Source organism: Podarcis tiliguerta, assembly GCF_965153285.1.
Source record: "Podarcis tiliguerta genome assembly, chromosome: 4".
NCBI classification, from domain to species: Eukaryota; Metazoa; Chordata; class Lepidosauria; order Squamata; family Lacertidae; genus Podarcis; species Podarcis tiliguerta.
In genome coordinates, this window is record NC_139537.1 from 57,028,093 (window position 1) to 57,053,315 (window position 25,223).

The 25,223-nt window shown below is 43.0% G+C and overlaps 1 protein-coding gene across 3 annotated transcripts in view; it reads left to right on the forward strand.

The window, feature by feature from the left end:
* The first annotated feature begins 411 nt into the window (after positions 1–411).
* Positions 412–25,223, forward strand: part of SRPX (sushi repeat containing protein X-linked) — a 31,133-nt gene continuing 6,321 nt past the window's right edge. Inside the window, exons 1-6 of one of the 3 annotated variants that reach the window (XM_083439138.1) lie at positions 412–1,165; positions 15,286–15,345; positions 19,482–19,673; positions 21,951–22,127; positions 24,466–24,592; positions 25,003–25,124. In XM_083439138.1, the coding sequence (XP_083295264.1) occupies positions 1,093–1,165; positions 15,286–15,345; positions 19,482–19,673; positions 21,951–22,127; positions 24,466–24,592; positions 25,003–25,124 (751 nt within the window). In that variant the 5' untranslated portion in view covers positions 412–1,092. Of the gene's footprint in view, positions 1,166–15,285; positions 17,544–17,603; positions 19,674–21,950; positions 22,128–24,465; positions 24,593–25,002; positions 25,125–25,223 lie in introns of all 3 variants that reach the window. The other 2 variants (XM_083439140.1, XM_083439139.1) reach the window with 2 other exon arrangements.

The following is a 25,223-nucleotide window of genomic DNA, read 5'->3' on the forward strand; positions in this document are numbered from 1 at the left end:
TTTCATTACATGTACTTAAAGATCAGTTAATTGGGAATTAGGATCAAGTGGACAAGGCATGCTGAAAAAAATGAGTTTTGAGGAATGGTTTTAAGGAAGATAGGTACTGTATCACGGTTGATGCATTGTCAATGCATGTACATCTCTGCATTTTCTTTCCCGAAAACTCAGCATTTTGCTCCTACAGTGGCTGACCAGATATGTCTGGGAAGCCCACGCGGAGGTCACTTTGCCTGGAACTGGAACTGAGGCAACCTCTGTGTCCCTGTTGAGAAAACCAAACTGGCCTAAAACCTAGCCAGTGCTCTCCTCCGCCCCTGCATCGGAGTAGGAAGAGTTGCTAAAGGCTCCGCTCCCCGTGAGTGGCGGCAGGATACCGCTCTACTTGTGTCGGACTAGTGCTAACGCTGAAAGAAGTCCCGCCACACACCAAAAGCTCCTTGGCGGCGGGCATGTCTGGCAAGGCCTCGAGCCTTTCAGAGGCAGGAGGGGAGCCCGCAGGCATCCTTTTTGTCTGGCGCGCGAGACCATCGTGGTCTGGATTACAAGTAGGGCTGACGCAGGGAGGGGGAAACCCAAGGCGGGTTCGCCGAAAAGGCGGCCTTGAGCAAAGCAGGAGGCGGCTTGGGGGGTTGGTGGTGTGCTTGACCTTTTCCAAGCTCCTGCTTCTCTCCCATCCTAAATGAACTGATTCTGCAAACGGCCCGTGGAGGGAAAATACATTTTGAAACCGCAGTGGGGGAAATTTATTTTTTTTAAACTGGCGGAATCCCAGCGCCGAGAGAGAGTTGATTCGGGAGCGTTGCACGAGCGCTGCTGCTAGGAAGGCGCCCCTCGGGGCCACCTCAGCCTCCCTGGGCGCTGCTTTGCAACGGGGCTCGGCGTCCTGCGCGTCGCGGGTGGGGAGAGGAGGAGGTGGTGGGAGGCTGTGGGGAAGAGTTTCAGCGGGAAGAGGCTGCGGAGGGAGGAGCTTGCAAAGGGAGCCCCTCTGCCTGCTCGTCGCCCCTCCCCGAGCCGTCCGCTTGCTCCCGGCTCTCGCGTCGGCCGGCAGCCTTGCAGTGGGAGCCGAAGGGGCGCCTGGGCGAGGGCAACATGCGGAGCCCCTCCGTCTGCTTGGCTGCTCTCCTGCTGGCGGTGGGCGCGCGCTTCAGCCTCGCGTACCAAGGTGAGGGGGCTCAGGAGAGGGGGCGGAAACCGAGGAGGGGGGCGGCGGGGATGCATTCGGGACCGCGCGGGGAAGGCGGCGCTTCCGAGTCCGCTCAAGGCGCCTTCGAGGAAAGAGACGCCGCCGCCGCCGCTTAGTCTTCGGCTGCAGCAACCTGGCCGAAAGTTACGCCCAAGGTGGGAAAGCGGCGGCCGACCCTTGTGAGGGACGCCCCGAAATAAGAACATAGTGTGCTCGTCGTGTGGGTTTGCAGTTCTTTTGCATAAGAATTTCCTTTCAGAAACAAAGCTTCTAGTAGACTTGGGGCGTCAGTTGTTGGAGGCTGCTGGGGGGGGGGGGAGAGACTTTAAAAGTTTGCGCGGGTTGACTCCCCAGCCGGTGCTAATCTTTCGGGCAACGGCGGTCTCGTCCACGCAAGTGTTCCACACAAAGCTGATAACTTGTAAATGCACCTAACACCTGTGTGTAATTAAGAGTTGGCTGCAGTCTTGTTCTGCACGTGAATGGATCCGAGTTATGTGGTACATACGAGTATAGGAATAATGAATGACTGGCAAACGCTTCAGTTAGCCTTGTATCCACCACTACATACAAAGTACTGGCACACAGTTTAAATGCGATGCCTGGCATGGAAATAGTACCAGAGCCCCTTACAGGTGGCATCACATCAAAGTTAAGTTGCTGTGCTTGCCTGAGAAGTGTTATCACACTGGCATGGTATACACCTGAAGACCCAGTTCAGACTTCCTGCTCACATGGATCATCTGCAGTATATATTTTTAAAAGATTGTCTGATGTCATGTACAGTTGGTTATATGGTGCTGATAACACCAAGGTTAATAGGTTTGATCCTGGTAAGGGACAGCTGCATATTCCTGCAGTGCTCAGGGTTGGGATACATTGAGCCTCAGGGTCCCTTGCAACTGCGATTCTATGATATTAGCCAGGTCATACCAAAAACTGAATCCTGTGTGTTGCAGTGGATGCATGCAACAAGCTCACCATGGTTCGAGTGCCAAAATATAGCTGTTTTCTGTGGGTCTGTGAATCAAACCTGATCATTAGCCTTTAGTCAGGATAGTTTCATCCTGCTGATCCTGCGTGCTAAAGGCAGGGTCCTTTTTGGGCTAGATGTTCTTGTCTGGTTGTTAACTGGACTATAGGCTATGTTCAAATCCCTGTCAAGTGACAGCCTCCCTGTGTGGCCCAGGGAAAGTCTTCAGCCTCAGTTCTGTAAAATGGGAATTCTACTGATTTACCTCACAGGGCAAAACTAAACTATATTTTTTAAAAGCAAAACATCAAAGAAAACCATAAGCATTGATGCAAGAAGGAGCAAGATAAAACTATAAAATGCTTTTCTTGTTAAAAGTGCTAATTAGAGTATATTAGGGCCTTTGATCATGATGGGTTGTGGGTACCCAATGTACTATATTTGGCTTTCTACTAGTCTACCCAAGGGGGCTTCTGCTTGTGTTTAAATGTATGTTGGTTGTTGACATAGGACTATGCTGAATAATCTCATGAACAAGTTAGTTTGTTTCCATCTCTCTTTCTGGAATAGTTTATAAGAGCAGAGGATGCGTACATACTGTATGAGGAGGACCCTAGCATTTTTCACTAGTGTTGGATGTTGTTGAGAATTGGCTGTTTTTAATGGCAATACAGTGCTGGGAGAGGCTGGCAAGATGACACATGGTCTTCTAATTTCCAGGAGCATAATATTACGTGTTTTACACATGAATGCAAAATAATAGTTTTACACCTCACTTTCAATTATGTTGTATTTGTAGATAGGCATTTTTATTGTATATTCATTAGCCACTGGGAAAAATGTGTTTGTTTTATTTATTTTACGATATAATCTCCATATCAGTGCAGTTTATAGCTTATGAAAAATGTAAAGCAGTGACCAATAAAACAGCATCATATATACACAATAATACAACAGCCTAAAACACCTATGCACAGCAGTTAAGATGCAGTCATGTTTTATCATCCAATTGCTTGCTGCAATAAAAATGTATTTATAAGAGCATAACTGGGAAGGAGAGTTCCGCAGCATGGTCACAAAAGACCATATTGTGACCATATTGTGTTCCTTCTTTTCATCAATCAAAAGTTAGATAAAGATGGGATTTGGAGTAATGCTCCATATGATGTAGGGAAGATTCCATGGGAGAAGATGCTTCTTGAGGTAGTCTGGCTCAGGTTATTTTATGGCTTTCAAGGCTAGAACCAGCACCTTGAATTGCTCCAACAAGCTGAAAGCTAATAAAGTTCTTTAGATACCAGTGCTCTGTGCTTCCATTTGCTTATTCTTGGTAACAAGTGAACTTATGAGTTCTGAACTAAGCTAACTGAAGTTTGCAAACAAGTCTTCACGGGCAGCATCAAACAGAGCACCTTCCATAGGGTGGCGATCTCCATGGATAGCTCCCCATTCTGTAGCACTGGCCTCAGCTGGCATATCAAACTGAGGGAGTGAAAAGCACTGTTGCCTTTGGTTCCAGGAGGAAAAGCCAGGTTGAGGAGTACGTTCAACCTGCTCATCTTACAATTCAGAGGAAGTGCAAGTCCATTTAACCATAAAGGGAGCCACAAACTTGCAAACTAATCAGACTCAACTTGATAGCGCTATTTCATCTAGATTGAACTTTGGTTTGCTCACCCTCATCAATTGATGATTGCTAATCCCAGGCAGCCATTTATGACAGGGGGAACCTGTGGCCCTCCAGATGTTGTTGGGCTCCAGTTCTCATCATCTCTGTTCACTGGCCGTGCTGGCTGAGGTAATGACCAGGTTCCCCATACTTATTCTGTGACTTTTACCACCTCATCTGGTTTTGTCAAAACAGGATAAATAAAGCACAGTGTCATTCGCATACTGGTGACACTTCCCTCCAAACCTCTTAATGACTTCTTTGAGCAGTTTGATGTGCTTTCCCATTTGGCAAACACATTTATTCTAATTTATTAGCATGGAAATCTGCACACTTCCCCTTTCCGTTTTCAAGACAGAAAGGATATTTGTTCAAGGTAAAGCCATGGGTTTGGTTTTGTTTTTAATTCTGAGCCTGGTTTGAAATATCTGCTTCTGAGGATGATTTTAAATGAATAAGAGCATTATTTGTCATTTTCCAAAAAGTTGCTAATTTTTCCTGCCACCACTTAGGTTTTGCCTTAAGCTCATTTGTGGAATTTTGTCAATTACTGTTTTTATGCATAAAGGTAAAGGTACCCCCTGACCGTTGGGTCCAGTTGCAGACAACTCTGGGGTTGCGGCGCTTATCTCGCTCTATAAGCCGAGGGAGCCGGCGTTTGTCCTCAAACAGCTTCCGGGTCATGTGGCCAGCATAACTAAGCCACTTCTGGCGAAACCAGAGCAGCACACAGAAACTCTGTTTACCTTCCCACCAGAGCGGTACCTATTTATCTACTTGCACTTGATATGCTTTTGAACTGCTAGGTGGGCAGGAGCTGGGACTGAGCAACGAGAGCTCACCCCGTTGCAGGGATTCGAACTGCCAACCTTCTGATCAGCAAGCCATAGCCTGTGTTGTTTAAACCATAGTGTCTGCTAAATTGCCTTGTGTGGGGGCACTTGAGCACGCATTGGGTGCTTAGAACAAAATCTTCTTGTGGTGGGAAAAGAGTGACAACGTGAATCCATTCTCCAGGGACCACTGTCATTTTACTGATACTTATTTTACTTTCAAATCCAACAGTTCCATATGCTTTAAAAAGCAACCCAATGCCAAATGTGTGTGAGATTGTGTAATTTTGAAGTTATTAAGTGCATGCAACCCCCCCTCCCACTTTTAAAAAGCTGTTGAGCATGCTTAATGGATGAGCAATTGCATCATTTTGGCCTGCAAGCATACTTTGCAGAAGTAACAGTTGTCCACTGGGGGTCATAAAGTTACTGAATTAACTGTGTTTGTAAGCAAGGTTTGAATTTATTTTTGTTGGTGCAATTCAGCTAACATTGCCAATGCAAAAATGCTGGAAGACAGATTTGCACTGTTTCATAACTGAACCTATTTATTTATTTAAATTTATGTTCCATCGCTTCCAGAGATCTAAACACAATAGTATTTGATACAATGATTGTTAACCTAACATGCAATAAAGTTCTGTCTGACTAAATTGTATTTACTTATAACTGACAGATCACTGTACTGTATACGAATGGATACTTTTTTGCTACATGAAGTTGCTGTCTTCAGAGTTTGGCTTTCTGGATAAGGTTATTGAAAAAAATCCAGAAGAAACACTAGAGCTCTGTTGCCGTTGGCTGTTCCCTAGTATCATTAAGGTCCACTTTTTGCAGTCTAAAAAGCTGCTATTCTGGTGTTAAAACTACCTTCCCCAAACTTGTTGGGAGCAGCAAATGGAATAGAAACAATTGCCTTTTCTGGCCAAGGGCAGTTCAGCTTGGCAATATTGCAGCTGCCCTGTTCCATATATTAAAAGTGCACCCCTTTTCTGTTCTCCAAAAAGCAGGTCAGGCGTTCTTTCCATATTGCTGTGCTATCATTCGTCTACTCACTTAGGAGTAATTGCTAATTGTCTTGAACAAACAGATGTGACTAGTCGTATCTCTGAGAAACAGTGAAGCATACACAGTATTTTGTGCGATTATTGAGCTAATTTGGTCAATCAAGAAAACCACTGATTCTGAGAATTGGTATAGCTCCTGCATAGTGTCAACTAGCTTGTGATTTGTGGGAGTTGGACTTGTGGAGGTTGGCTTCTGCTGAGCCTTCAACTCTTTCCCCTATCCCATGCCTCATCTGAAGGCTTTGTTTTCTACAGGGGTAGGGGCTTGACTTTTTAGTGTTTATTGTTCATTTAGAAGTAACTTATCCTATACACGCTTATTGAACTTAGGGGAAGTTCTGAATAGGCACTCTGTTAACTCGATGTACATTGCCAATGCAACTGTTGTTGCTGCATGTCTTTCCTAATCTAAAGTGGGAAAAGCTTATTGGGGATCACTACAGAAATAGCTCCAGGCCCCAAAGAGCATATGGTGGGGAAAAGGAGTTCCCCTTCTTGTGTCATGTAAGATTAGTGCTGTTGATGGTGAGATTGCTGTACATTTTATGCCATGAGGCTGAATGTGATGCTAAATTTGCTTCAGTTCCTGGATTTGAATTGCATCAGCTGAAGTTCACTTCAAATGGCAAAGCACCAAGTTTGCAGAACTCCAACATGTGTTGAACAGCACATGTGTAACTGCCATTGCCAGTCAGCTAGCTCTGTTTTGATCTTGCTGAGTTTTGAAGTTTTTTTGTTCCTTTTATAGTGAAAATCACACACATGGTTCACATAACTGGAATTCTCAAATTACTGCGTGCTCAATCTTCTGTACCATCAGTGAGCTTGGGTTTTTGTTGGATATGCCTTTTTAAAGTTGGAAGTGGTCCTATGTCAGAAAAGACTACATCTGAGCCCTATAAATTCCTATAAATTCTACTGGTCCCATATTTACCTTCAAATTATCCTCAACTCTGCAAGGGTACTTGTTGCTACTTAGGCAAACATTAGTAATACATTTGTTACTCTTTGGGTGATCTTTTGTTGTCTTTGTTTACTAGAAAATTTCTAAAACTTGAAATGGTTGTACTTTCAGTAGTCTGTTTATGTAGTTTAAATAAATAATGACTCATAGTGACTGTCCATGCATTTTGGGGATGAAAGCTCCATACCCATTTACCTGTGAGCAATCTCAATTGAACTGAGTGAGATTTGCTTCTGAGTAAACATGTATATAGCACTGTTAAGCCAGTTAAATATCACCTTATTCAAAACCTTCCAGTTGCCCAAATAGCTGCTTAGAAAATGACACTGCTGCCAAATTAGATCAAATTTATGGTGACCTTATACAGTGGTGCCTTGCAAGACGAAAAGAATCCGTTCCGCGAGTCTCTTCGTCTTGCGGTTTTTTTCGTCTTGCGAAGCAAGCCCATTAGCGCTATTAGCACTATTAGCGGTTTAGCGGCTATTAGCGGCTATTAAAGGCTTAAGGGATTAGTGGATTAGCTGCTAAAAGGCTATTAGCGGCTCAGATCAGCTGATAAGCGGCTTAGCGAACAGCTGATAAGCGGCTTAGCGAACAGCTGATAAGCGGCTTAGGGGCCTGGGGAAAAGGCTGGGAGGGGGGAAAAAAACCCAGGAATCGCAGGGCATTTTCGTCTTGCGAAGCAAGCCCATAGCAAATTCGTCCTGAGAAGCACCTCCAAAACGGAAAACCCTTTCGTCTAGCGGGTTTTCCGTCTTGTGAGGCATTCGTCTTGCGGGGCACCACTGTACTCTGTTTTGATAACCATGACCAACTCTGGGATTTCATGTTTCTCATGTGCGAACACACCTTTTCCCACCTTAAGAGCTTGGTTACTAAGACCAATATCTTATCACTGGAATGGTTTACAAAGATTCACTATGACATTTAGTATGAAATTTAGTATTCAAAGCTTGCTTTGCGATAGAAATGGCCGATGTGAATTTGTTGACCATAGTTTAGAAGTTTGAGGGGTTTTTTTTGTTTTGTTTTGTTTTGTTTAAGGGATGATGAAATTATTTTATTCAACCGGACTGCATAACTGCGTTCTAGTTTAGGAAGAAGAAGAAAAAGAAGAGTTTGGATTTGATATCCCGCTTTATCACTACCCAAAGGAGTCTCAAAGCGGCTAACATTCTCCTTTCCCTTCCTCCCCCACAACAAACACTCTGTGAGGTGAGTGGGGCTGAGAGACTTCAAAGAAGTGTGACTAGCCCAAGGTCACCCAGCAGCTGCATGTGGAGGAGCAGGGATGCAAACCCGGTTCACCAGATTACGAGTCCACTGCTCTTAACCACTACACCACACTGGCTCTCTGGTATGTCTTCTTTATAGAAAAGTACGTTAGGGAGGAAGAACAATGCTTATTTAACTCCTTGGGCTCATTTTTGGGGTTAATTACTGGAAAAAACCACTGAAACACACAACTTCAGAAAAACGTTGCAGTTCTGTATAATGTTTTATGTATTTTTCCACACTTTGTCAGTTGTACTGAGGGATTTACTGAAAAGCCTGGCAAAACTTTGGCCAATGTGGTATGGCAAAGCATGAGTTACTGTTAGTCAGCCTGTCTCTTTTCTCACTTACCACAAAGGTTTACCCTTCTGGGAACTGTGGTTCAGGCTGGCAGTTCTGAGATGCAATTTGTCCATCTTTTTGCCACTGACTTTCCAATTCTGATGAGAAATTGTCTTCTGTGTCAGAGCTAGGTTCAAAACATAAGACTTCTTTGGAAATGAGACACTAGGCTCTGAGCTCCAAATTATGTTGCATATATATAGAGAGAGAGAGAGAGTGAGAGAGTTGACTTTGCAAAATGTATTTTAGGAGTGCTTTACACGCTTTTTTCCTTCACAGATATCTGAGAGCTGAAGTAGTGTGGTGGTTAAGACTGTGAGGGGAGAAAGGACATCCTCTGTTTAAGGCTCGCCTAAGCTATGATGCAAACAAGAAAAAGTTCTCACAGCTTAGTCAAACTATGGAACTCACTATTCCAGGAGGCAGTGATGGCCACCAACTAGGGTGGCTTCAAAGGAAGATGAGACAAATTCATGGAGGAGAGGGCAATCAATGGCTACAAGTCATGTTGGCTGTGCTCTGCCTCCACAGTTGGAGGCAGTAGTACTTCCAAATAACAATTGCTGCAAACAACAGGAAGGGTTATTCCTCTTGTGCTCATGTTCTGCCCCTTAGTTTCCCGCAGGCATCTTCTTAGCCACTGTGAGAACAGTATGATGGACTAGGTGGACCTTTGGCCCGATCCTGCAGGCTGTTTTTATATTCCTAAGCCTAAGGCTAACCGTTTTATTATGGTATGAGCTATGGACTAGAATCCTCCAGATGGTATGAAGTGGTCTTCTAAATAGCAGGTATCTATGTAGATGGGTAGGGACGTGGATGGCGCTGTGGGTTAAACCACAGAGCCTAGGACTTGCCGATCAGAAGGTCGGCGGTTTGAATCCCCGCAACGGGGTGAGCTCCCGTTGCTCGATCCCTGCTCCTGCCAACCTAGCAGTTCAAAGGCACATCAAAGTGCAAGTAGATAAATAGGTACCGCTCGCGTTTCCGTGTGCTGCTCTGGTTCACCAGAAGTGGCTTAGTCATGCTGGCCACATGACCTGGAAGCTGTACGCCAGCTCCCTCGGCCAATAAAGCTAGATGAGCACCGCAACCCCAGAGTTGGCCACAACTGGACCTAATGGTCAGGGGTCCCTTTACCTTTATGTAGATGGATATAAAGGGGGAAATACACAGAATAAGGTGAGAGGGGAAATGAAATACAAAAAAGGACAGACTGACAATTACAGTAAAGGTTAAATAATTGTGTTGTTATGCATGCCCACTGCTGAGCAATTATATATAGACCTTGGGTCAAGCTATCAGCTTATTTTTAGGTAGCACCAGGTTAGGTAGTACTAGGTTAATGGTTTAAAACGCTTATTACTAGAAGTTATTTCCACTACAGCTCCTACCATATATACTTTTGCCACCTCTCTTGCATCTTATTGGGCTTTTTCTTTCTCCTCTGCACCTTTCCCAAAGCCCTTGACTGAGTTCTTGAAGATCTCCTCCTTGTAGCCTTCCTGACTTGGGACATTTGGCAGCATTTGCTTTCTCCAAGCCTCTTGTGTTCCACTGCATAATATATGCAGTTAGATTACAACCCGCATTTTCCACATATGCAGGCTTTTGTGCTCCTTACAGGACTGGGTGGTGTCCAAAATGTAGTATTTTCTTGTTGGTTGTGTTTCAGTTGAAGCATTTGGCACCGTACTCAGGACTTTGGAATTCTTTTAGAAAAATGGAAAAGAAGCGTAAAAGCTTCGTAAACAAAATAAAAAGGAATTATTATCAGATAACTTTTGCCATCTTGCTTGCTGTATGTAATGGCTGTGTTTACATGTCATGTTAAACCATAATGCTTAACAAATGGATGTCACGGCCCCAGACCAGATTTCAGAGGCAGAGTTCTATGGCAGCTGCACCTCTAAAATAAAGATAGTGCACCCCATGTGGGTCTGGGCACCAAATCTTCCTCTGAAGAGACACCTCTGCCACCAGAGTCTCATGGCTGGTCTACAGAGTCCTCACAGGTCAAGAGAGCCCTGAGAAGATATCCCCACAGTTGGAAGCCCCTTTGTGGCAAAGGAGCCAATGGCTACAGCAGAAGGCACCAGCCCTTTCACTAACCCAGTGATTACTCAGTCAGTATCTCCAGGACCTAGCTGAGATAACTTAGATGGTTGACATCAGCTGCAGGGGCAAATGTGTCTTTGCCTTTGCATCCCATTAACTTTTGGCCTCCCCTTGCTTGGGCCACTGCTGCTCCTTGGTGATCATGTTGCTGAACAGTCCCTGCTTTGCTCCTCCTCCTCTCCTGGCCACGCTGTGCTATAAGGGCGGCAAACTACAAGCACTGGTTTGTTATGTTATCTGAACTGCTTGTCTGTTGCTACCAAGCTAAACATAAGTGTTCTAATAATAGAATAATAGAATTGTAGAGTTCAAAGTGACCCTGATAGTCATTTAGTTCAACTCCCTGCAAAGCAAAAATCTCAACTATAAAGCTTCCCTGACAGATGGCCAGACAACCTCTGCTTAAAAACCTCGATGGAACGATCTCAAGGGCTTCCATTGCACTATTGAACAGCTCTTATTATCATAACATTCTTCCTGATGTTTATTCAGAATCTCCTTTATTGTAACTTGAATCCATTGGGTTCTAGTCTCAGGCACAGGAGAAAACAAGCTTGCTCCATCTTCCATGTGACAGCCCTTCAGAAGTACCGTTACAACTTGCCTGAAAGCAGGTACATTTTTTATACCATTTTTTCATTTGAAAGAATATAAAAAAACAACAATGTATTGTTGCATGATGCATTATAGTACATCAAGGCTTTGAATGGGGGATGGTGAAAAATAATGAAAAGCAGATATCCATGAAAACAGCTGAATGTGAATTGCCACTCTTTGGTAAAGCAGAAATATCAGTGAAGGGGACATGGAATGTTTTGTACATCTAATACTAATTGTTTCTTCTGTTCCTAATCTTCTAAAGATGTATTTTGAAATAGCCTGACTTCAAATGCTGCATAAATGGATGGCTGTTCCAAATGTTTCATTGAATAAATGGCTAATTCTGAACAATGCACATTTTCCATTTGCATTCTCAAAAGCAGATTTTCAGGCTACTGTGTGCCTGCCAGATTGTTAAAAATAGATTTGGAATAATTTCTGAGGGGAAATAATGGCAAAGTCTAGCATATGATTTGGGAGATTTCTTTGAGAGCCATAATAAATACTATTGGCTTAATTTCACCCTTTTGTTGGCGGTAGCACACCTGTAGCTGGGTCGTATTCCTTCGAGCCCCACAAACTGCTATATTTTTACAACACTGAAACATAAAATAAGGAAGGCTCTTTCCAAAGTTTTGTAGCTTTGCTTCACAGTTCTTCACAAAGTTCATTGTGCAGTGTTATGCATGGCAGGTAGTGCTCAAAACATTAGAGTCTTGTGCTTCTTCAGTGGGACTCATGGCTATCTAGGAGTTGGCAAAGCTGATGACTTCCTGGGGACTCTTTTCCTAGTCACAGAGGAGGAATATATTCTGCAGGTGATCAGTACAATCTGCACAGGGGCAGGAATAAGCTAGTGTTTAGTTCTCTGGAGCGCCCTAAGAATGAGCAAATTGCCTTGGCCCAAGGTCTATGTATAATTGCCCCATAGTGAGCATGCAAAATAGTAGCAGGCACTCTGTGTTGCATAGCGCTAGCATCATATTATTGGCGTGTGCATGTTTCTGAACAGTGAAGTTCCATCTACAACTTTTGTGGCTAAAATGGAGCTTGCCTCCATTATTCCTGTTCCTAGAGTAACAGCTTCTCATATTCGTACATGCTAAATGCCAAGATTTTGTACATATGTACCCCTGGTGATTGAGATCAAGCAGATTTGTAGACCCTTATCCCAGTGATGCAATTTTATTAACTTGCAGTGGCCTGGACACAATGATGGGCTGAATGAATCCAACTTAAGTCCATTGATTTCAGTGGGTCTGCTCTGAATGACTGACACTGGATATATCCCATTGTCTATTTGTAATCAACATTTCCCATGAAACCTGATAAGAATGGTGGTTTCCTGTAACTGAAAATGATATCCTCCCGGGATATTGATTGATCACTCATTCCTCCCACCCCAAACTATTTTGAGGTAATTAATTGCCTGTTATTCTGTTCTGCACTACAATTGCAGCTTAACTTTGTCAGCTTGAGAGGTGTATTGCTTCTGTAGGATTTCTCTTGAAAACAAGTTGAAGCATGTAATTTCAAAAACAGTGGGATCTTTCTGAAAAACACCCTGACAGAGCAAACGAAATTATTTGCAGCCCCCAAGAATTTCCCTCACATGGAACTAACTCTCTTCTGTGCTTTTAATAACTGCACCTGCATGGACTGGAGCATGGTGAAATTTATGGTGCATGCATGGCTTAGGGGCTGACAGTTCAGGGGTGGGAATCTTGTTGCCCTCCAGATGTTGTTAGACTCCTGTTCAGGGATGATGGGAGTTGTAGTCTAACAACATCTGAAGGGGCCGCAAATTAATCTCTGGCTTAATCCTGTGCACGGCTACTCAAAAGTAAGCCCACTTTGAGTTCAGTGGAGTTTACTTTCTGGTAAGCAAGTATAGAATTGCAGCCTTAGTGCTCCATGGAAGTTAGCAAAAAGTTCCATTAAAAATTAATAAGGGGTTTTAAATGTTCTTGGCATTTTCTGGAAATAACCACTGAAAGAGCTAACTCTTCAAATACTGCCCACCAGTCTGCTGCTTTTACATGATGCATCTTTGAGGAGCACTCAGTCTAATTCTCTGAAAAGTTGTTTGAAAGAATACATTTTGTTGACACTTTTCTTGAGCTGAACATTGAGACCAGAACCCCAGAATTCTGCCAAATAGTGCACAACAAAGCATGAAAAGCATTCCTTTAGTAACATCTTCAAAGCCGTTAGAGACTGCTATTTAAATCTTACATAGCTCAGCAGTGCTTTAAAATTCTACTAAGTTTAGTGTTTTCTACCATGGAGCTGTTGACATGCCAACATGTCTGCCAACATCAGCAGTTTTAAAGAAAGTAACAAGAGTAGAATACTGGGAAAACTGTACTAGCAAAAGTGGGGGTGGGGTGGTAAAGGAAATTGATTCTGTCCATGAGGAAGATCAAGCCTACTATAATAGTCTGTCTTTGGCACAATGATGCGGGTTATGACCTCTTAAAAAATAAATAAAGGAATATTGTATTCTGAAGTGTCAGAATTTTCTGCACAGTTATACAGTTGCTAACACATTTGTTGCATATGATAACAGAATCCTTCCTTAAGCTACAATTTGCTTGTAACATAAATGCTATTTTGCGTCATTCAAACTACATTGTGGCTATTACTTTGAAAACGTGATTCCTCATCCCTTCAAACACACAGAGGTGTCAATTGTGGTTATGAGTGCTCTTCGAAATGTGGTTACTTGAGTACCGTGAGCCTGTGCTTTCACCGGTGGTGAGTGATAGTTCCCCTCTTTGCGTGCTTGTACCAGTCTGTGAACCTTTTCATAATCACTTTTGATAGTAGTAGTAGTAGTAGTAGTAATTATTATTAGTAGTAGTAGTCGTAGTAGTAGTAGTATGTCCTAGGGCCATAGATGTTAAAAAACCCACATAACCACAATGCTTTAGTGAATGATGTGTGGATGATACAAAGAAGGGCTGCACAGCCAATCACAGACTTAGTTATAATAATCCCAGCTTGTTTGAATTTTACTCTTCTGCAGGGGACCAGCTATATCTATTCTATTAAAATGCAAAATAAAAGAGGAGACGAACGTTTAACGAGACTTATAAATCTTTGAGGTGCTATATGGTCATCTCTTTTATTTTATTCATACCTCATTCAGCATTTCCTTAGATAGGATTATTGTACCGTACTGTGTATTGCATATTCTGCTTGTGATTAATAAAGTACCTGTGCAGTTCCTCAGATTTTCTCTAGGATTAGCTTATATATTTTTGGTGGATGGATTCCTCTGTGTAAAGTAGCTAGTTCTAAACACACTGCTGCATACAATAATCTCCACAAGCTGACTTGCCAAAGGGATGAGTTGGTGTTATTCGCCCATCCACTCCTGTCAAACAGGTGCCTGGCTCTGTTGAAGGTGATTGTGCCAGTCATCTGTTCCATGAGTTGCATGGAGTGACCCAGTTCCATCAAGGGTGTCCATTATTGTCTCGCCTGGTGCATATGGGAGGATTTCATTTTATTTTTACCCCAGTGCATCACTCTGCTTGGACATACAGGTACGAATCCTAAAAGGATTGCCCGCAGTTGCCGAATAAAAGTGAATATATGCCTCTGTACTCTTGTGTTGAAAGTTTATTTTAATTCAATTAACACAAATATAACATTGCTGGTAGAACGTCGTGATGCTCCAGGTCCACCCAGGTAAGCCTTTTTTCTACAGTCTTTATATTCAGTAGTTAAATAAAATGCTATTTTGACTGGCCAGAATAGCATTAAGGTAAAATAGATGTAATGGCATTTTAGCTGCATTGGCTGTGCTGAATAGCTGTGATTAAGCTCAGTCACACATGTATCTGGAATGGTAGTTACATCTGTATTCTGCCTCTGCAGCTGTTTGCTAGGATGGCTGATGCATCCACTTGTATCTTTTGAACCATCTTATAGTGAAATATCACTTGAGACTTGCGTAAGATCTTAATTTGTGATAGAAGTTCCTTACAAGATGAATTGTAGCCTTCCTTGACTCAATATATATTGGGTAACAATTAGACTTCATTCGGTTTTAAAATGTATATCTTTATCCATTTCACTATAAACTGATTTTGCTGCAAGTCTAATAAACATGAAAGCTTACCCAGTTTAACTTGCTCTAGGATGTTTGTTACATCCTAATTCTGCCTTTGCTCATCTCTGCAAGAGCTTTCCTTACGCTTTTCAAGGGTGTTGTTTCCTTGCTTGCTGCAGTTTTTCTGTTTTATTGTAGGATCGGGATACTCACCGCTAGAAGATGATGAAGACGTGTATGCACACAATAGATATAAAGGTGAATGCTTTGCTTATATACTAATGAGGATCACCCATTGCCAAGAAAGCTTTTTTACCCTTTTTCTGCTTGGAGCATGAAGCCTTAGGGTATGTCTGTGCCAGCCAGATTTTTTTGCACTGTTTGTTTTATTCTGTGAATAGCTGTGAATGCCCTTTCATGATTTGAATTCCAGTGCTATGTTGCTGTGGATTTGTTTGTTTCGAATCCATGAAAATACGTGTATTTACATCATTAATACCCTTATGCAAAATATCCAGGCTGGTTTGAATATTTTGCAGCCCCAAAATAATGATTGTGCACAAGTCATGTATGATGTTCTTCACTTTCAGATAATCTTTACTCTCCCATCTTACTCATGCCTGCTTATTTAGCAATCTTACAAATATATTCTCAAGTTCATTGTCCCTGGTTCTGATTTTGTAGAGAAATGCATAAGATGAGTCTGACATGTAGGTGCAAAAATCTGGCAACCCTTCTTCCAAAGGAAAGAAATGGAGGTTGGGGGGGAGAGACCCACAGTTACTGTAAACGTGATATAAGCCACATGGCTTCCAAGTTGGATATATGGAGAGAGGTAGGAATGTTCAGCTGCCATGGAGATGTGCTGACATAGTCACAGCCTTGGAATTGCCAGACTTCATGTGTGTTTGAATTTTCTGTACTTGTTGCTGTTGAACTGCAGAGGATGGTAGAAGCACTACTCATGGATTCTCTTTCTTTTTTCCAAGGAAAAGTTTTTAATTCTCTGACATCAGTTTTTGGAGATCAAGCAGATAGTTCATGTTAATTAAAAATAAGCTGCTTTCTTCTTTCGTGCACCATAGCAGCAAAATTAAAAGCTGTCTGTGATCGCTACCTGATTGATGATACTTTACTGAGTTTTTTCCATAGCTTTTCAATAGTATTAGTTCCTCCCCCCCCCAAAAAAGTATGCTAATTATGAACCAGGCAATCCTAAGAATTCACAGGTAATCTCATAACCTTTATTAAGAGGATAGTGTTTGCAGCCTTTCTAAACAAATCAATTGCTGGTGACAACTGAAAGTGAAATGGGTTGTTGTTTTCATTTAGCAAGCTTGCAAAAGCCCTACCTACCATTCTGCCCCAATGCATATTTTTGGATAGAGCAATAACTTTTTTTATATACAATGGCATACTTAGATATTATTTGGAATGAAGCAACCTTATTATGGCTGAGTGCTTCTCCGACATTGATTATGTTACATACATTTGTAATTACCCATGTTGAAGGGAAGTAATTGGAGAGCTAGTGAGTTTTCTGTGTGTTTACTTTTGTGTAAAGGGTAAAGGTAAAGGGACCCCTGACCATTAGGTCCAGTCACAGACAACTCTGGGGTTGCGGCGCTCATCTCACTTTACTGGCCGAGGGAGCCAGCATACAGCTCATGTGGCCAGCATGACTAAACCGCTTCTGGCGAACCAGAGCAGCACACAGAAACGCCGTTTACCTTCCCGCTGGAGCGGTACCTATTTATCTACTTGCACTTTGACATGCTTTCGAACTGCTAGGTTGGCAGGAGCAGGGACCGAGCAATGGGAGCTCACCCTGTCGCGGGGTTTCGAACCGCCAACCTTCTAATCGGCAGGCCCTAGGCTCTGTGGTTTAACCCACAGCACCACCTGTGTATCTGTGTACTTCAGCATAAACAGGATTAGTCAATCCACACCACTATCTGTCTCAACATGCCTTACCTTATTTATCCTTAAATCTATTGGATTGCACCTGCGTTTTGCTGTCTGAACTTTGGCTAATAGGGTTACCCATTCTGTGCAACACAGACTCAAAATCTGATGGTATAATAAAGCTATAGGGATGCTCAGGGTAGAATGTGAAATCCAAAAGAACAGAAGCTGGTATCATAAAAAGTAGACCTTAGAGCTTAATATTTTGAAAGAATGGCAATTGGAACCTTCATGTAGATGGTGCCTATAACTCTGTTCATAACAAAAAACCATCCTAGTAATTGCCACTTTCTTCATAAACAAAACCCACCACATATCCTGTGAGCTGAGATCACAACTTAGCAACACAGTGGACTAGGAGGCAAGCATATTGTTGCATGACATCTCCACAACTAGGATAAGAAGAAAGAATCTTATTTGCAAGATGGGTAGTCTTGTGTGGTAATCCCCGATCCTTGCTGTGTTGTGGGTGGGCTCTATTGTGGGTGGAGGCACCATGGCAGTGGCACCAGAGCAATGGTGTCTGTCATCATGTAGTTCAAAACTACCAGTTGCACCATAGTAGGAGTGGGAGGCATCTTGCTGTGGCCCAATGATCATAGACTATGTGGAGCTGCCTTTGCAGGTGGTCGAGAGATTTAATTCTAGTATTCAGGTGCTAGGCTGCAGACTGGAATTAGGTGCTGTCCCTGTATTATACCAGAGCTTCATAGATTACATTGGCTCAAAGTGTTTCTGAACTCAGTTTTGTAGTATTAGGTTTTTTTTTTTTAAAAAAAACCCACATATGTTGGGACCAAGGTATCTAAAAGGTTCCTTCTGGCTTCTACATTCTGCAGTGACTTTGAGAATTGTATCTTGGCATAACTCTAAAGTTAATAAGAATTTCATATGCCTGCATTATGTATTCCTGTAATGCTTTGCTCCTTGCCTCCAGTCAGTTGAATATGTCGTTTCTGTTTCAATATGCAGTGCAACCTCTATACAAGAGCATATCCAATGCTTTTCAGTTCTCAGAAGCTTTGAAAAAATGAGTCTCTGTATATGTCAGGAATATATATTCTTTATTGAATAGGCTTCAAATGTCCCTAAATCTGGTACACCCATGCTTGTGTCCATAGTATCCTACCATTGGTATAAACAATGTGGTAAGTATTCTATCATTCCTCTGCAAGTGCAGAAATTTTACAGAGCAAATTCCACTAACCCAAAAACTAGAGGATTGCAGCCAATATTTTGGCTGGTGGGTTTCAATACATAGAATTCAGCACCGCTACCCTGCTGCCCTTCTACCACCTTGCAGCTGCCTAATCAGTAGACCATGGAATGATCTCCCTCATCTCCTGCCCCCATCCCTAGCACATGCTTCCCCCATCACCCATCTCTCTCTTGCATGTGTGCCTTTTACTGTGACTCATTTTTAAAGGTGACATTGAGCCTTGAAGAAAAAGGCTCATGAGATTCCTTTGCCTGGAGTAGTGTTGAAACTGAATTGCCTTGGCTGTATGTGCGTTGTGAAGCACATTAATTCATCAGTTTGGATGCTATGTGTAAGCTTTTGTCGCACACCCAGTATTGCATTGTAGACCAGCCCCCTCTCTCCAGCGCTGCCCCCAGCCTTGATCTCCCTTCCTGATGCATACGCCATAGGCAGGGCCCCACTGCCTCAAGGACAGTGCAATATTGATTCACCACACATCAAATAAGACTTGGCTTAATAAGCAAGATTCCATTGTTTGGGATAATCATTACTTCTAACTCTTGGACACAGAACTTAAAATCCAGCATTATTTTAAAAAATCATTTTAAGTAAATGTATGAGCTATAACCAAACAGAATATAGTTTGGTTTCCTTTTGAGGAGAAAAATTTAACAAAATATCTAATAATTCTAACTGTCCACATGGTAGCAGGCTTAATCTGCAAGCAGAAAACTAAGGGGTCAGTGCTCATCCTCCCATTGCACCTGTGCTAGTCATTCCTTTGATTTTTAGTGGCTCAAGATTTGAACAGAAAATATAATTCACATGCCACACATACAAAGCAACTGCCTTTGGTGCTGTTACTTTGGAGGGAGTCTATAATCACCTTGCAGTCTGTGTGTAATTTTATGTTCTCTTTTTCTTCCCAGTAACTCTAGTCCAACACCACTTTTAAACGTGTGGGTTTTATCCAGGAATGTGTATGCAGAACTCTATTCAAGCAAGGGAATTTCCTCTCCCCTTCACCCCCCCCCCCAAAAAAAAAATCTGCTCTGAAGGGTTCCCCAACCCTCTGGCATAGATTTTGAAGGTTGTGGGGAGAGGAGAGGAAAGTTCCATTGCACAAAAAGATGTCAGTTGTGCAAGTGGAATTGCAGCCTTAAATACAGTCCTGTATTATTGTGCATTTTCTTTTTCCTCTTATAAATGCACGTATGTCTTTCACCAGATACACCATGGTGCTCTCCTATCAAGGTGAAATACGGCTATGCCAGCTGCAGAAGCCCTCGCGGAGGGTATTATAAAAACGTCTTGGGAACGAAATGCGACATTCGTTGTCAGAAAGGCTATGAGCTGCACGGTCCCCAGGAGCTTATGTGTCAGTCAAACAAACGCTGGTCTGGCAAAGTTTTGTGCAAACGTGAGTGGATCATTACTTTGGCTCTCAGTTCAGTTGTTTCTGGCTAATTAACCTATACTAGAGAGGCACGAGTTTTTTACACAGCAAAAATATTAACTCTGTTTCTCTATGCACTCTTATCTCTTATCAATGCTTTTTTTTTAAAGTTGCATATACAGAAAACATCCACAAGGAGGTCACCAAGGACAATCTCCTATCCCAGTGTTAGGGAACCTGTGGGGTCCCAGTGGCGGAGCTTCATGCTCCGGCACTGGGGGGCGGAGAGCTGGTGCGTGTCCCGCGGGTGGGGCGCCCAGCGCGGGGGGGGGGGTCAGCCACGATGGCACCCTGGGGACCGTGCTGCCGGGGGCGGGGCGCTCCCCCGCACTCCTCTTCCTCCACCAGTGGGGGGGTCCTTCAGATGTTGTAGGACTCCCACTCTCACCAGCCCCACCCACTATAGGGTTGTAGAAATACTAATATGTGAGCTCCTAACAGCCTCACCATCTAGTGTCTTAAAGCAGAATATTTTAAATACTGTTTTTGTAACAATATCCTTGCCAGGACGGCTAAATAAGACCCGGTTTTACGATATGGAAATACACTTTGTTGCCTTTAACCTCACCATTTCCAGGTTAAATCCAAAGCACAATTTGCTCCAAGTGTAAGATAGCAGCAAACAAGGCACACCTTGCTAATGTCCCTTTTGTTGGGATCACTGTCCAACATAAGGCTGTCTACTTGAGTTTTGGCAATTCCCTCTTCCCTGAGCATTTCCACAGCAGACCTGGTGGGGGAGGAAGAAGCAGGGCTGCTCGCTTGCTTTACCTTGCCTCAGTCTGTGTGTGCTCATGTTTTAAAGGCAATGCAGCCATTTCAAAGAGTAGTAAAGTACCCGCTGCACATCCATCACTTTGGCAGAGGCAGAAGGTGTGTTTAGAATCATAGAATCATAGAATCATAGAGTTGGAAGAGACCACAAGGGTCATCGAGTCCAACCCCCTGCCAAGCAGGAAACACCATCAGAGCACTCCTGACATATGGTTGTCAAGCCTCTGCTTAAAGACCTCCAAAGAAGGAGACTCCACCACACTCCTTGGCAGCAAATTCCACTGTCGGACAGCTCTTACTGTCAGGAAGTTCTTCCTAATGTTTAGGTGGAATCTTCTTTCTTGTAGTTTGTATCCATTGCTCCGTGTCCGCTTCTCTGGAGCAGCAGAAAACAACCTTTCTCCCTCCTCTATGTGACATCCTTTTATATATTTGAACATGGCTATCATATCACCCCTTAACCTCCTCTTCTCCAGGCTAAACATGCCCAGCTCCCTTAGCCGTTCCTCATAAGGCATTGTTTCCAGGCCTTTGACCATTTTGGTTGCCCTCCTCTGTACACGTTCTAGTTTGTCAGTGTCCTTCTTGAACTGTGGTGCCCAGAACTGGACACAGTACTCCAGGTGAGGTCTGACCAGAGCAGAATACAGTGGCACTATAACTTCCCTTGATCTAGATGCTATACTCCTATTGATGCAGCCCAGAATTGCATTGGCTTTTTTAGCTGCCGCGTCACACTGTTGGCTCATGTTAAGTTTTTGGTCAACCAAGACTCCTAGATCCTTTTCACATGTACTGCTCTCAAGCCAGGTGTCACCCATCTTGTATTTGTGCCTCTCATTTTTTTTGCCCAAGTGCAATACTTTACATTTCTCCCTGTTAAAATTCATCTTGTTTGTTTTGGCCCAGTTCTCTAATCTGTCAAGGTCGTTTTGAAGTGTGATCCTGTCTTCTGGGGTGTTAGCCACCCCTCCCAGTTTGGTGTCATCTGCAAATTTGATCAGGATGCCCTTGGGATGTTTGCCATGGGATTATTCCAGTGGTTATTTTCTCTCTCATTGGCCCTAATGGGGGGGGGGGGAGAGTGAGAGAGAGAGGATAAGCCCACCAGTTCCAGGATTTTTTTGACCTTTCCTGGGAGCAACAGCTGGGCTTTGAATCATGCAGATTTAAGGCCTCCACTGACATGCCATCAGCTTTGGACTGGAAGATTGTTTCATGTTACATATACATAAACCATGATGAGCACATGAGAGATGCAGGGTGAAGTATTGGAAAGGGACTCCGGTAGTAGTAGTGCATTGCTTTGAAAGCCCTCATATTTGATCAGTTAATCAACACTGACATGCATTTGCTGTACTGCTTTTCGGTGAATAGGTATATCTTTGCATATAATGCAAAGTTTTTTTTTAAAAAAAATATTCTCAGTCATTTGATGTTGGTTGGTTTTTCCCCCTCCCTCTGTAGAAAAACGTTGCCCAACCCTTTCGATGCCCGGTAACGGAGGATTCAAGTGTTTAGATGGTGCCTATTATAACTCCAGGTGTGAGTATTATTGTTCGCCAGGATACCAATTAAAAGGAGACCGAATAGTACAATGTATGGATAACAAACTTTGGAGTGGACGACCAGCTTCTTGTGTTGGTAAGTGTGGCCTGGGAGGATTTGCAGAGATTGCCTACCGTAGCAGCACAACTGCTGCTTTGCAGTTATATTGCTGCAGCTAAAACAAGATTCAGAGCTCACCCGTGGTCAGGGATGATGGGAGTTGTAGTCCAGCAGCATCTGGAGTGCACAGGTTCCCCAGCCCTGGGTTACAGAGTGTGTGTATAATGAGTGAGGGGAAGTGCATTGTTAGGGCTGGGGAGACCTGGGTTCAAATTCCCACTCAGCCATGAAGCTCACTCCACTGGGTTACTTTTGACCAGCTACTATTCTTTAATCCAGTCTACCTCACAAGGTTGTTGCAAGGTTAAACATAAGAACCGTGGGTTGCTACCCCTGAGCTCCTTGGAGGGTGGGATAAAAGTAAATGAATTCTCTTTAAATGGCTTGACAGTGGGTTTGATAGTAGATTATTTTCTCACAAACCTACCAGCCTGGCAGAACTGCAGTGCACACTTTTGCACTCTGAAAGATGTAAATATGACACTACCAGCTATGAACCATTTTATCATTTTTATTTTTTTAAAAAAATCAGGGACACTCCAATGTCTGTTATCTCCCGCTGATGCTCTTCTGACCTTTGTGAAAATGTTTGTGAAACAGCATTGGAGGCTTTCTAGGATGACTTTGCTGAAATGGTGTCTCACTGTCTTCCGTTTATTTTGTTTAATAGTTTCTCCTTATGTGGCTCAAATTAAATTTGTGGGTTTTTGTTTTGTTTTGTTACATTGCTGCAGATAAGAAATCCCAGTTGAGGAAGTTCCAATTAGTCATGACTTCCCACAGTTCTGCCCTCTCCACTACAAATTAAAGGGAAGAGAGGGGCGTGTGTGTGTGCTTGTCTAGTGATTATCTCTAAGCAGTTAAAATGGCTTTAAACACTGTGGCCCAGCAAGAAGAGTTCACTGATCCATGAGTGCTTGGAGATGCAGTTCCTATAGTAACCAAAGTCTGGTGTCTTAAGTAGCTGAAATTAATAGTAATACAGGGAAACTATGGTCCTTTGCTATAGGAGACTCATAAACAAATATCAGAAACACTGCATTTTCCAGGAACGTTTCCATTCCTTTCATTTAATTTTGAGTATGCACATATTTAGGTAATGGCTTAAGCACCGAGAATTTGGGTCCTTTCACACACAACTGCTTTACCTGCAGAACTGCTTGTTCTCATGTGCATTGCAAGCAGCTTGCACTGACAATTTTGCACCAGCAGCTACTTGTCATTTTGCATGTCCTTTCTCAGACTTCATTGAGAAGGGCTGCAGTTGTACAATGAACCACCACCTTCTTCTAATAGGAAGTGTACCAGACTGACTCTTTAATACTGCTTCATGCATTATATTTCTTCTCCTTCCTCTCCCCCCGGCATGTATGATGCTCAAAAACACTATTTTTCTAGAAACAGAGGTGCTGGAACTCGCCATGAACGCCTCCCTTGTTCTGTTATAATGGCAATGGCGGAACTGGGTTCTGGTGAGTTCCCCGAAAAAAAGCCCTGCTCAAAACATAATGCTTCGGGAAGCCTGTGTCATTGGGCCCATATAGTAGGACCCAGCCTTTTGATACAGAACACTGTCAATAGCCTTACATTGCATTTAGGTGGCAAAATTCATACAAAATGTTTTTAGAGGTGTCTAGGTGAAGTTGCCTCTAAACATGCAAGTAGACCTTTTGCATTCAGAACTGCTCTCCAGAATAAAGTAGATATTCAATCATTAGAATGCATCAATACACTGAAAAGTAATTTTTTTATATGAAGTGTTCTTTTAAAAAACATCGGAAAGTTTTGGAGATTAGAGGAATTTTCACGTGCATAAAAATGGAAGAAAATAACAAGGGGGGTGGTGTGAAACCATTTCAGTGCTTTCCTGAGCCGCTTGCTTTTAATCTTAAGAAGATATCTTCTTTAGTCCAGTAATCTCCATTTGGCGTTGTTAATGTTGTGCCAGAGTCAATTTTAAGTGTCCTGGTAGCAGTTTGATGATTAACTTCTTGAAGATTACTTCTGCACTGTTTGCATTGCCTGCAGGATATAGCTTAAACCAAGTGCGGCTGTTCTATTACAGTGGATGCACAGGTTGCGAACGTGATCCGTGTGGGATGCACGTTCGCAACCCGCAGTGTCCACAACCCACAGCGGCGTGTCTGCGCATGCGCAAAGAACGATTTAACACTTCTGCACATGTGCAACTGCTGAAACTCGGAAGTAACCCATTCCGGTACTTCCAGGTTTCGGTGGTCTGCAACCCAAAAAAACGCAACCTGAAGCATCTGTAACCCGAGGTATGACTGTATACCTGTGTGTTTATTTTCAGATATGGAGCCGCCTAGAATCCAGTGCCCAAGTGTAAAGGAGAAAACGGCAGAGCCCAATAAACTGACAGCCAGAGTGTTCTGGGAAACTCCAGAGGGAAGGGACACTGCAGATGGCATTTTGACAGAGTGAGTGAAAATGTGTGAACTAACTAATGCATATAAAGACATGGGTTGGATTTAATACGCAGTCACTCCTGGAAATCTGTATGTGCCCATAGAACTTGTATTTCAAGTGTTCATGGTCTGTTTGGTACAGGCAGAGCAAATCCGGCTGCACAGGTGATTTCTGATTCAGGGGTTGTGCTTCAAGCAGTAAATCTACAGATAAACCTCCACAGGGACAGTGTTTGTTCTTGGTTATATATGTAGCATTTTGTTATATTTGCTACCATTGGGGAATTTTGGAAAAGGATATACTGTATTGCACTGCTATAATCAGAGCTGCAAACTGAACATTAATCTAAATTGTATTCCCTAAAAGGTCCTGTCTCTGCAACAATAACAATTATTGTTTGCAACATTTTCTTTCTTTTTAGTGTTATTTTGAAAGGACTACCACCAGGATCACATTTTTCAGAGGGAGATCACAAGATCCACTACACGGTGTTTGACAGAGCTGGGAATAAGGGAACGTGCAGATTTTATGTTAAAGTTAAAGGTAAGAACATTTGCTGTTGGGGTTGGGGGAAGCAAGGGCATCCAAGTTAGGCCCTATTTATGTATATCTTACCTGGAGCATGGCTGCTGCTGCTGCTGC